General features: G+C 45.4%; 1 protein-coding gene across 1 annotated transcript in view; it reads right to left on the bottom strand.

The window, feature by feature from the left end:
- The window catches only part of LOC134347822 (A disintegrin and metalloproteinase with thrombospondin motifs 5), a 58473-nt gene extending 46243 nt beyond the window's left edge, over positions 1-12230 (bottom strand). The window contains exon 1 of the mRNA XM_063050279.1: positions 11068-12230. Coding sequence (XP_062906349.1) covers positions 11068-12015 — 948 coding nt within the window. The 5' untranslated portion in view covers positions 12016-12230. The remainder of the gene's footprint in view (positions 1-11067) is intronic.
- Positions 12231-12447: the final 217 nt, after the last annotated feature.

The following is a 12447-nucleotide window of genomic DNA, read 5'->3' as shown; positions in this document are numbered from 1 at the left end:
CCGCACGTGAGGCTGCTTAACATGTCAAGAACCCATGATATTACAGGAGAGCTACTAGCATAGATACAAGACTGGCTGACTGGCAGGAGACAAAGAGGGGGAACAAAGGGGACCTATTCTGGTTGCTGCCATGACAAGTGGTGCTCTGCAGGTACTGGGACTGCTTGATATATTATATGTCAATGAGTTGGATGACGGAATTGATGGCTTTATGACCCGGTTTGCAGACAATATAAAGAATAGGTTGGGGGTGGACAAGGCAGTGTTAGGGAAGCAAGGAGTCTGCAGAAGGACTTGAATAGACTGGGAGAATGATCAAAGTGGTAGATGGAATATACTGGAAGGAAGTCTATGGTCGTGCACTTCGGTAGAAGGAATAAAGGCATTAACTATTTTCTAAGCAGGAAGAAAATTCAAAAATCAGACGTGCAAAGGAACTTGGGAGTCCTTGTGCAGGATTCCGTAAAGGTTAGCTTACAGGTTAGGTCAATGTTAGCATTCATTTCAAGAAGACCAGAATATAAGAGCAAGGATGGGATGCTGAAGCTGCACTTGAAGTATTGTGAGCAGCTTTGGTTCCTTATCTTCGAAAAGGTGTCCTGGTATTGGAAAGGGTCCAGAGGAGGTTCACAAGAATAATTCTGGGAATGAAAGGGTTAACATATGATGAGTGTTTGGTGTCTGTGGGTCTGTATTTGCTGGAGTTTAGAAGTATGAGAGGAGATCTCATTGAAACCTATTGAATATTGAAAGGCCTAGACAGAGTAGATATGGAGAGGATGTTTCCTGTAGTGCTGAGTTTAGGACCAAGGTGCACAGAGTCAGAAAAAATACAAGGACATCCATTTAGAATAGAGATGAGGAGGAATTTCATTAGCCAGAGTGTGATGAATCTGTGGAATTCATTGCCGCAGACTGCTGTGGAGGTTACGTCATTCAGTATATTTAAAGCAGGGGTTGATAGGTTCTTGATTTATAAGGGCATTAAAGATTATGGGGAGAAGGCAGGAGAATGACGTTAAGAGGGATAATAAATTAGCCATGAATGGTGGAGCAGACTCAATGGGCTGAATGGCCCAAATTCTGCTCCTATGTTTTATGATCTTATGGATGGATGAAAAAAATGGAGGGTTATGTGGGGTGGAATTGTTAGATTGATCTTAGAGTAGGTTAAAAGGTTGGCACAACATTGTGGGCCGATGGACTGTACTGTGTTGTACTGTTCTATAACAGAGTAAGGGCAGTGCCAGGATCAAAATACCAATGCCATAGCTGCAGTTCAAACACTTTAATCCTCCTGGCAACTCTTTACTTACTTAAGCCCATCAGCCCTACTAGAGCATTAGGCCTCTAGCAGTAGCTCGCTGGTGACCCCTGTCTCGAGACAGTCTTTCACATTGTCCCCAAGTGTTGTCCATATTCAAAGATCCTTCCTTTCCCAGGGATGAGGTCTTTGGAGCTTCTGTTGGTGTTTTTTTTTAACAGGATGGAGTTGCGAGCCCAGTGCCTAATATTCTTTCTTTCACAGCCAGGTTTGGGCCACACATGGTGAAGTTGCCTACACTTTAGCGCCAGTGCCAATGCAATAATCACGTACTGTAACCCTGTCAGCAACACAGTATCACCCCAGCGCGGATAAAAGTCAGTCCAAGTCCCTGTAAAGCTTCCACATCTTTCCTACAATGAGGCAACCAAAACTCAACACAATGGTCAGAGTTTTATGGAGCTACAACATTACCTGTCAGCTTTTGAACTCAATCTCTGAGTAATGAAGTCTAACTCGCCGTGTGCCTTATTAACCACCCTATCACCTTGTGAAGGAGCTCCGAGGGGTCTATGGTTGTGGACCTCGAGATTCCTCTGTTCTTCCACTGAGCGGTCAATGGGGTAATTCTGTTGATACTGGGATTGACATGCAGACATTAATTTAGAGATGTGGAGGAATTTCTTTCACCAGAGGGTGCTGAATCTGTGGAATTCGTTGCCACAGGCAGCTGTGAGACCAGTCCCAGGGTACATTTAAGGCGAAGGTTGATAGTTCTTGATTAGTCAGGGCGTGAAAGGTTATGGGGAGAAGGCAGGAGAATGGGGTTAAGCAGGAAATGATCAAACAGCAGAACAAATTCAATGAGCCAAAAGGCCTGATTCTGCTCCTATGTCTTTTGACAGCTTGGAAGAACTTAGAAGATATACAAATAACCTCGCGTTACAACAGTGGTATGCAGAAGAAAGCAGAACACATTGAAGCTTGAAGTGGTTATGGGCTGCAGCAGTAGAAGATTCTACCACATTCTACTCCTGTACCTAATAAAGTACCCACTGAGTGCATGTTGAAAGCATATTTCGAACTCTGTTGAAAATACAGTTGTTATGTACTGTTGGAGCTTCAAGTAGTATTGTGGCAACATGGTAGTGTAGCAGTTAGTGTAATTCTATTACAGCACCCGGAACACAGGTTCAATTCCTGCCACTGTCTGTAAGGGGTTTGTATGTTCTCCCCGTGACTGTGTGGTGTTCCTCTGGGTCTTTGATTTCCTCCTACATTCCAAAGATGTAGAGGTTAGTAGGTCAATTGGTCACATGAATGGAATTGGGTGGCACCGATTCGTGGTCTGGAAGGGCCTGTTACTGTGCTGATTCTCTAAAAAAAATAAATATTTTAAGATTCACAGCACTGTCCCCTTTGGGTCTTCTTTGGAAAAAAGACGTTAAGTGGCTCGAGTGCATGCATTGAAGGGACGACTATCGGGTGGGACTGAGAGAGAATAAAGTGAATACACGAGAGACTGCAGATGCTGGAGTCTACAGAGAGAAAAAAGAGAAACTGCTGAAGGGACTCAGTGCGCCAGGCAGCATCTGTGAAAGGGAGTGTTCTTATTTCCCGAGAGAAAGCTAGAGGGTAGATAGCCAGTATAATCAAATGAGAGGAAGAGGCAAGGCAAGAACTGCAGGTGATAGGTGGATTCCGATTCCTAAATGGACTTTGAACCCATGAACACTACTAGACTTTTTAAAAATGTATATTATTTCTGTTTTTTGCACGATTTTGATCTGTTTGGTACACATACTGTATACTATAATTGATTTGTTTATTATTTTATTATTGGTTTCTTCTTCTTCTATATTATGTATTGCATTGAACTGCTGTTGCTAGGTTAACAAATTTCATGACACATGCCGGTGATAATAAACCTGATTCTGATTCTGATCCAGATGAGGAGAGTTGACTCAGTCTCCTGCCTTCTCTTTGTAACTTTTGATGCCCTGACTAATTAAGAACCTATCAACCTCCGCTTTGAGTATACCCAATGACTTGACCTCCACAGCGGTCTGTGGCAATGAATTCCACTGATTCACCACCCACTGGCTAAAGAAATTCCTCACCTCCGTTCTAAAGTGACATCCTTGTATTCTGAGGCTGTGCTCTCTTGGCCTAGACTCCCCAAATATAGGAAGCATCCTCTCTACATATAACTATCTAGGCCTTTTCAATATTCGATAGCATTCAATGAGATCACCCCCTCATTCTTTTAAACTCCAGTGAGTACAGGCCCAGAGCCTTCCAGCGTTCCTAGGTTAACCGTTTCATTCCTGAAATCATTCTCAAGAACCACCTCTGGACCCTCTCCAATGCCAGCACGTCCAAACTACTTACGATACTCCAGATTTGGTTTGAGCAATGCCTGAGCATTACATACTTGCTATATTCTAAAGCACAAGCCAATGACTTTCCAAAAGCAGTCTCAGAGGTCTCTAAACAGAGAAGTAGCTGCTGAAACTGGCTTAACTGCTGATGTTTTTGAACAATGTCATTCTACCCTTGTGATGTTATGAGGATAGGTGACTCCTTATGGTTATACAGCAGGGAAATAGGCCCTTTGGCCCATCTAGTCCATGCCAACCAAGATGCACATCTAAGGTGGCTCTCTAATTAGCTGCATTTGGCCCATAAACTTCCAAACCTTTCTTATCCACGTACCTGCCCAATTTTTTTGCAGGCTGACACCAGCACACCATCGAGTGTGTTGGTTGCTAATGCAATCTACACATTTCACTGTACGTTTCGATGCACAGGTGATAAATAAACTTGAATCTTGAATCTTACCTCAGCCATTTCCGTTGGCAGAACGTACAAACCACCCTGTGTAAAAAAGGTTCCCCCCGTTCCTATCAATCTTACTCCTCTCACTTTAAACCTATAGTTCTTGATTTCCCAAACCTGCGATTAAAAAAGTGTGTAGATTTATTACCAAAGCACATACTGTATATGTTGTCATATCATCCTGTCGATGCCTCTCATGAACTTATGCACCTCTATAAGGCTACCACCCTGTCTCCTACATTCCAAGGAATAAAGTCCAAGCCTGCCTACCTTCTTTCCTGATACTCAGGCCCTTGAGTCATGACAGCATCCTTGTAAATCTTGTCTGTACTCTTTCCAGTTTAATAACATCTGTTGTATAGCAGGGCAGCCTAAACTGATCACAATACTCCACTTATCCCTAGACTACTGAGCCTCGTACACCCTTCCACTCGTGTCCTCTACTTGTGTTACGTCTCCTTGTTCTCACTGCCAACATGTAACACCCCCAGTCCTGAGCCTGGAACTGCCACTTGTTCACCAGTTTACACCGACTCCTCTACTCTTTGTTCAAAGCCTGTTCTTGAATCTGGGTGTTACTGTTAATGCCACACATTTGCTGCTCTGGAGCTGAGTGGCTAGCTGGCTATCTCACACAGCTACCACGAGTCCACTCCATGGGTGGGTCCGCAAACACACACTGGATGAGTTTGAGATGCTCAATAAATCAGCCATGATGTAACTGGGGAGCAGACTCGATGGGCTAAATGGCCTAATTCTGCTTCTCTATCTTATGGATGAAGACAACAGATCTCTTCCCCAAATGACGTCAGTCAACAAGAGCACTCTGTATGACAATCCGAGACGAGAGATTCTGCAGATGCTAGAGATCTTGAGCAACACACAAAATGTTGGCGGAGCTCAGCATCTATGGAGGGGAATAAACAGTAGACATTCTGGGCCATGTCTCTATAGATGCTACCCAACCTGCTGAGTTCCTCCAGCATTTTGTGAGTGTGTGTGTTGCATGACAACCCTGTTGTTTTGTGTTTATTATTGCTAATGACTGGACTGCACTTCTTTTAATCCTGGATGTTCAGTGCCTGATGGAACATTTATCTTACCCGTAGAACAATACAGAAAGAGATTATTCGGCACCCAGGAACCATCCCGGCTTCCTGGGGAACAATCCCTCTGAGTGTAGTCACTTCCCATTCTCTCCCACCTACCCACCAACTCTCCATTTGCCCATTGTCTTATGATTAATTCACTAACTCATACATCTTTGGGACGTGGAAGGGGATGGAGGCTGGCCAGAGAAACAGGAACATTCAGGCAAAACCCAAGTGGCCACAGGAAGAATGTGTGGCTCCACACAGACAGTACCAAGAGGCTGAGATTAAACTTGGACCTCTGGTGCTGTGATTCTACCTGCTGTATACTGTGTTGCTCTTAGGTCTTGGGATTGTTTGTGCAGGGTTCTGGTTTACTGTTCTGCCACCATCCATGGCTCACTCTCCCTCCAACCCTTCTGCAGCAGCTCGACCACGGCTACCATTGAGCAGGAGGTACAGAAGCCTAGAGTCCCGTACCACCAGTTTCAGGAACAGCTACTTCCCTTCAATGATTTGGATATTAAGCCAATCTGCACAACCCTAATGACTAACTCAGTATAGCAACACTGTGACCACTTTCTCTACAATGGTCTCTTGTTCTAATTCTGCTCTTCCTTGTGCAATATTTGTATGATTTGTTTCTCTTGTGAATGTTGCGCATTTGATGCTATGTGACTGTGATGCTGCTCGAAGTATTTTTTTTATTTCACTTGCGCATACAAGCAATAGTGCATATTACAATAAATTCAACTTTGAATTTGACCTGGGAATTGTGCCCTAAACATGAATGAAGATTAAAAGCAGCGGTCCCAGTACTGGCCCCAAGGAACTCCACCTCTCTTCACTATGACTCACCGCTCCTTCAACTAATATTAACGAGAGGTCAGGCAGATGGTCATTGAGGAATGTGAGTGCCTCTGGTTACACACTCAATGCAGTCAATGCACATTAGTGTCCAAGTCAATGTCAGGACACTGTAGCCATCAATACCATGGTTTTCCCTCCACCACGTGGTCCATGTACTGGTTCTGCATTTGATTTTCAATGGGAAAACTAATAAACAACTCATGTTAGCTTGGGCAAGGGGTGAGTATGGGTATGGCAACGATGTGAAATATTACTTCCTTAGTTTGCAATCCAGAGTTAGAAAAACCTTTCCAGTATTAAATCTGAATCTTGGAATTACGAGGGTGAATACACAGTCTATATCCTAGACTGCTGTGGTTCTAGGCATCTCATCATCTTCTCAAGGACAGTGAGGGATGGGTAATAAAAGCTGGCATTGTCAGTGACATCCAGACTCCAAAAGTGTTTTCCAACTGCAGTTTCCAGATGAAGGGAGCCAGCCCATAGATGCTGCCTGATCTGCTGAGTTCCTCCAGCATTTCGTGTGTATATGTATTACTCTGGACTTCCAACATCTGCAGAATCTCTTGTGTTTAAGATGACTGTGGTGGTTCACTTCATTCTGAAATCTGGCGTTTTATTAAGGACAAGTTTGGAACAGTTGAATTTCCATGGCTTTACTAATGCAATCACTTTAGTGGGAGGAGTAGATAAATAGACATGGAACGATGCCAAAACTATACAAGCATTACCCTTGACACTTTAAGAAGCACCTACAGGATAAAAGAACTTGCACAAGTGATAGCATTGCAATTCACTTAAAAATGCCATTGCTTAATATCAATCACAGAGCAGAGAATCAGGCCCTTCAGCCCATCACTTCCATGCTGACCTTTTCAAAGTAAATTTATTACCAAAGGACATAGGTCACCACATACTACCTAGAGATTCATTTTCTTGCAGGCATATACAGGAAAATAAAGACATACAATAGAATGAAAAACTATACATAAACAAAGACTGCTAAACAACCAATAAGCAAAAGGTGACAAATTTTGCAGATAAGAACTAAACAAATAATACTGAGAACTTGAATCATAGGGGTCCGTAAAAGGGCATCTGTAGATTGTGGAATGAGTTCAGAGTTGAAGTGAGTGAAGTCATCTATGCTGGTTCAAAGTCCAAAGTTCTAAGTAAATTTGTTATCAAAGTATCCAAATGTCAGCACATGCAGTGTATTTGGTTAATTGGGCCATCGGTTGATAGGAGAAGCCACTTATTTAGGACAACTCTTAAAGAACAAAAACTAAGTGAAAAATAGCCAGGATTCCTTTTGATTATTTGGGACACTGCACAGCTTAATTCGGACAGGAGACTGTTGCTGAATTAGTGTCATATGTGTGCACTTGTGTGTCCATTAAACACCACAGCATACTTTGATGAACAGTTTAAAAATAGCAACAAATGTGTGAAGTTGTGTTAAAAAAACAGCAAATTTTGTCATTGTTAGCTAGTGAGGAATAAGCAACAAGACAATTCAGAACAGGTTTACTCACTGTGGTTTCAAGCCTTCTGGCTTGGAGATGCCAGAAATAGTTGAGAGTAAAACTGGAATGATTTCACTAATTTCACTATTTCATCAAGTTAGGAACTAAAAGAATTTGAAGGTTATCGAAAATTATCTTCAATGTTACAATGAAAATGAAGAGTTGGAGGATGCAATTGTCAAAAATTGCATGAAGGCAGTACATTTTCCACACTAAGGTATTGGTGCTGATTTTGTTCATTTATAGTCAAAAGAACACAACACCATGATTCAACCTTTGATAACTATAGGGAACTAATACACAGTTTTATAGTACTGTAGTAGTATTGATAGTCTTCCAATTTGTTCTGCATTTCATTTAAATATACAGTTGTTAATCAGTTAAATGGTAGTTTGTCTTTTTTTATACCATTTTAACTATTTCCATGAAACTTCACCGAATTGGGACTGCTGCTTAATTCGGTCAAACTGTACTGGTCTTGATGTGTCCCAATTAACTGGAATCCACTGTACTACCCTGAGATTCATTTTCTTGCATGCATTCATAGTAAATATAAAGAAACAGTAGAATTAATAGAATGGGTTCAGGAGTGTGCCCATTTACACTAATCCATTTGCCTATATTAGTACTGTATACGCTGTCTAGTTAAATATCTGTCTAAATTCTCCTTAAGCAGTTTCCTGCACCTCCTCTGGTAGCATGTTCTGGATATCAACCACTATGTAATAATCTTATTGCCAGGATCTTTAAATTTTTTAAAATTTTTTTAAATTTTGCGATACAGTACGGCAACAGGCACTTCTGCCCCAACAAGCCCACATTGCACAATTACACCCATGTGACCAATTAACCGACAAACCTGTATGTCTCTGGGATGCGGGACAAAACCCCAGAGCACTCTGGAGGAAACCCATGTGGTCACGCAGGGATTGTACAAATTTGTTACAAACAACAGCGGGAATTAAACCCAGGTTGCTGGCACTATAAAAGTATTACACTAACTGCTATGCTACTGTGCCATCCCCTATCAGTCCCCAACCTTAAATCTATGACCCCTTGTTTTAGATGTCCCTAGCATGGAAAAAACATTTTGACTCTCTACCCTATCTATGCCCCCATCAGGTCACCCCTTGGCTTACTTTGCTGCAAGGAAAACAAGCCCGACTTATCTATTTTCTCCACATCACCAAAATCATCCATGTTACAGGCAACACGTTTCCCATAGTGGCAGCATCTAGGACTAGAGGCTCAGCCTCAGGTTGGAAAGGTGTCCCCTAGAACAAAGATAAGGAGAAATTTCTTTAGCCAGGTGGTGAATCTGTGGAGGCCAAGTCACTGGGTATATTTAAAGAGGTGGTTGGTAGGTTCTTGATTAGCAAGAGCATTAAAGGCTACGTGGAGAAGGCAGGATACTGGGGTTAAGAGAGATAATAAATCAGCCATGATAGAATGGCAGAGCAGACTCGACGGGCTGAATGGCCTAATTCTGTTCTTATGTCTTATGGTCTAACATCCAAGTGAATCTCCTCTGCACTCTTGCCAGTGCAATAATTTCCTTCCTATAGTGTGGCAACGAGAAATGTACAAAATATTCTGACGCAATTGGAGCAGGTGATAAATCTTATTAATAAAAGATTGAGGGAAGGGATGGGGGTTGACGTGTGGGTTAGTAGGAAAGGAGGATGGAATAGGTGACCAGGTGATCCTGGGATTGTGGCGCAGGGAGTGGAGACAGAAGAGAACACACACCCAAATAATCAGGGCGTGGATTACCAGGCCGCTCCTCTCACTGCTACTGTCCTGCAGTCTACAGCTAGCGGTACCGGACTTCACAGTTTGTACGTTTTTCTCGGAAAGCGCCGGGGTTTCCTCCGGGTGCCGTTTCCTCCCACTGTCCACTTGCGATTAGGCTCAGGTTAGATAGGTTGGTTGGTGGGCTGGGCGGCTCCAAGGGCCTGTTCCGTGCTGTACCTCTCAATCTGGGGTTCCCAACTTGGTGCCACGGACCTCTTGCTTAATCGTATTGGTCCATGGCATTAAAAAAAGGTTGGGAAACCCCAGATCTAAACAGATGGAATAAATAACACAAACCTGCAGAAACAGCGAGAGTGAGGTGGAGGATTCTGTTAGCAAGGGTTCCTCCAAGCGCTTCAATGAGAAATTTAAAACGCCTGGCAAAACAGCGTCACTAGCTCGCAGAGGGAATACGGCCATAAATTATCCGTCATGACACAATGCACTTGACTGGCACAACATGTCTGTGAACGATTGCGGAATAACATTTGGCAGAGGACGCTTCAATGAGCTTGGCGCCCCTTTAATTTCGCAAACACGTGCTCCAAGCTTGCAAGCGAAGCAGCAGTGTTTACAAACATCTCGCCGCCTCGGATTTGCTGGTTCAGGCTGACTTCGTCCGCCGACGCTCTCCAAGTGCTTGCCACCCCGAACCGAAGGGAAGGGCAGCCGTCCATCAGTGAACTAAACATTGACACTCGGGACCCCAAGGGCATGCCCGTCAAACAGCTTGACAGGTGACAGCCAGCAGTAGGATTTACCTTCAAAACCCCGGACTAGAACACAGAACATCACAGCACAGTACAGACCATGGACAGTCAACATTTCGGGTCCAGTCTCTTCATCGGGACTCGAAAGAAAGAGGGCGAGAGATAGCCGATATTAACACGTGAGGGGGAAAGGGCGGAGCCAAGAGATGGCGGGTTATCCAGGTAGATCCAGGTGAGGGGGCTGGAAGGCAGATGAGGGAGAGGGGAGACAGATAATGATGCAAGAGGCGATAGGTGGAAGTGACAAAGGGCTGGAGAAGATGGAGTATAATAGGAGAGGACAGTGGACCACGGAATAAAGGGTGTGGAGGGGAATCGGAGGAACCAATGTGTGGGCGGTGGGCAGATTGAAAGGACGGGGAGGGGAAAGAGATGGGGTGATAGGGCCGGTGGCATGAGGGGAAAAAGGCGAGAGGAGATTGGTCACAATACCTTGAGACAGTTCACTCCATTAAACACAGAACATCACAGCACAGTACAGACCCTTTGGCTCACGATGTTGTGTCGACCTTTTAACCTAGTCTAACATCAATCTAAGCCTCCCCTCCCACATAGCCCTCCATTTTCCTATTATCTGTGTGCCTATCTCGGAGATTCTGAAATGCCCCTGGGGTGTCATAAAGATTATTTTTGAAGCAATTTTGCAAATTGGTTGGAGGAAAACCAATTAGTTCATTCACCAGGAGATTAATAACAATTTTACAAAGTTAACTCACCCCTCCCCCCCCCCACACACACAAATCTTTAGTCACTGGGGCCAAAGGGTCGGAGTCCTTTGGACTAAGTGTCCTTTTCCCGCCAATACTCCAATACACTATCACACAGGGAACGTTCTCAAAGCAGGCAGCGGAAGGTGCACGTTACTGGCACTGGGCAGGGGTTTAAAGACACGGACCAGGGGTTAAGTGGCTTACCTCTCGGGTGAACAGGAGAGCAGCATCGTATCGCTCCGTCTGCCCGTCCGTCCCGCCGTACCTGGCGTGCTGCCACTTACAGAAACTCTTCAGGGTGGCCGCGGCGTTCTTGTCGACCTGTGGCCCTTCGGCCGCCTGGCTGACCACAGTGATGTTGACCACGGACAGGCGCACGGCGTTCTCGATGCTGGCGTGGCCGAAGAGCTTGGAAGCGATGGAAGCCAGCGTCAGGAGGTAGTGCTGGATGTTGCGCCCGTACTTGCTGGACATGGATGCGTCGGCCACCAGCAGCAGCTTCACATACCGCGGCCGGGACACCGAGCGCTTGGAGCGCCCGGGCTGCTTCGGCTCTCCCGGGCTGTCGGAGGAGTTGGGATGCTTGCGCTTGGCAGGCTGCCCGTCCTTGTCACGGCTTTCGCACCGGTTGGGCTGTGCCAAAGTCTGGAACCTGAAAGCATCCTTGGTGAAGACGTGAAGCACCGGCTCCGAGCCGTCACCGAATGCCCGATGGCCCCGGGGACCGATGTCGCCCAACGGGCTGATGGTGTAGCGCGATTTGCCCAGGGCGAAGAAACCGTCCAGTGCCCCGCACACATTGAAGACGGCAAGCGACACCGGGTTATTGTCCACCGTCCCCCGGTAGTAGCAGCGGCCGCTCGTCCCATCGTCAAGCTCCAAGCCCCCCACGATAGAGGCGCCGAAGCGGGGCGAGGTGACAGCTTCGTCCCGCTGCAGGTCCAGCAGGAATCTCTTACCGTCTGCGTACAGCATGTAACCGAGCTTGCCGTCCCCCGCGTAAATCCGATCCACCGCTTGCACTACCCCATTTCTCCTTCTCCATTCCGGTCGCAGGGGGAACAGATTGCGCTCGGCGTGCCTCTGACTGGGAGCAGGCTGCACTCCCGCAAGGCAGAGCACCAGCAGACTCCACAAGGCGAGCAACAACATTGTCCGCAGGCAAAGCAGGGTATGGTAAAAAAATAAAACACACCGGTCGCTAGGTAGCTATTCTCAAAGCTAAATTATGAAAAACAAGTCACCGCAAACTTTCCAAGTTCCCAAATGTTTTTGTCTCGCAACTGGAGATGCGTCAAAATGTTTATTTTGTACGTAAAATTCTTTGCAAAGCGGCTGTCACCTCCCCCCTCCTTCTCTGCGACCCAGCGGAGAAGGGAGTCGAGTCTAAGACAGAAGGCAGAGTACCATTGAATTTATAGCGGAGGTTTCAAACCGGCACCGGCTGTAACAAGATCGTCACCACTGCGTGTTAAAGGCGAGGTTCCCATCGCGCCCTCCCCCTTCCTGCAATATCCTGGCGGCGACCCAATCACCGCTGTCCAAACAGCGTCACCCTTTTACTTAGGCAAGATACCGTTGTGA

The sequence above is a fragment of the Mobula hypostoma genome, chromosome 6 (assembly GCF_963921235.1).
Source record: "Mobula hypostoma chromosome 6, sMobHyp1.1, whole genome shotgun sequence".
NCBI lineage: Eukaryota > Metazoa > Chordata > Chondrichthyes > Myliobatiformes > Myliobatidae > Mobula > Mobula hypostoma.
This window is presented reverse-complemented; position numbering and strand designations above follow the sequence as displayed.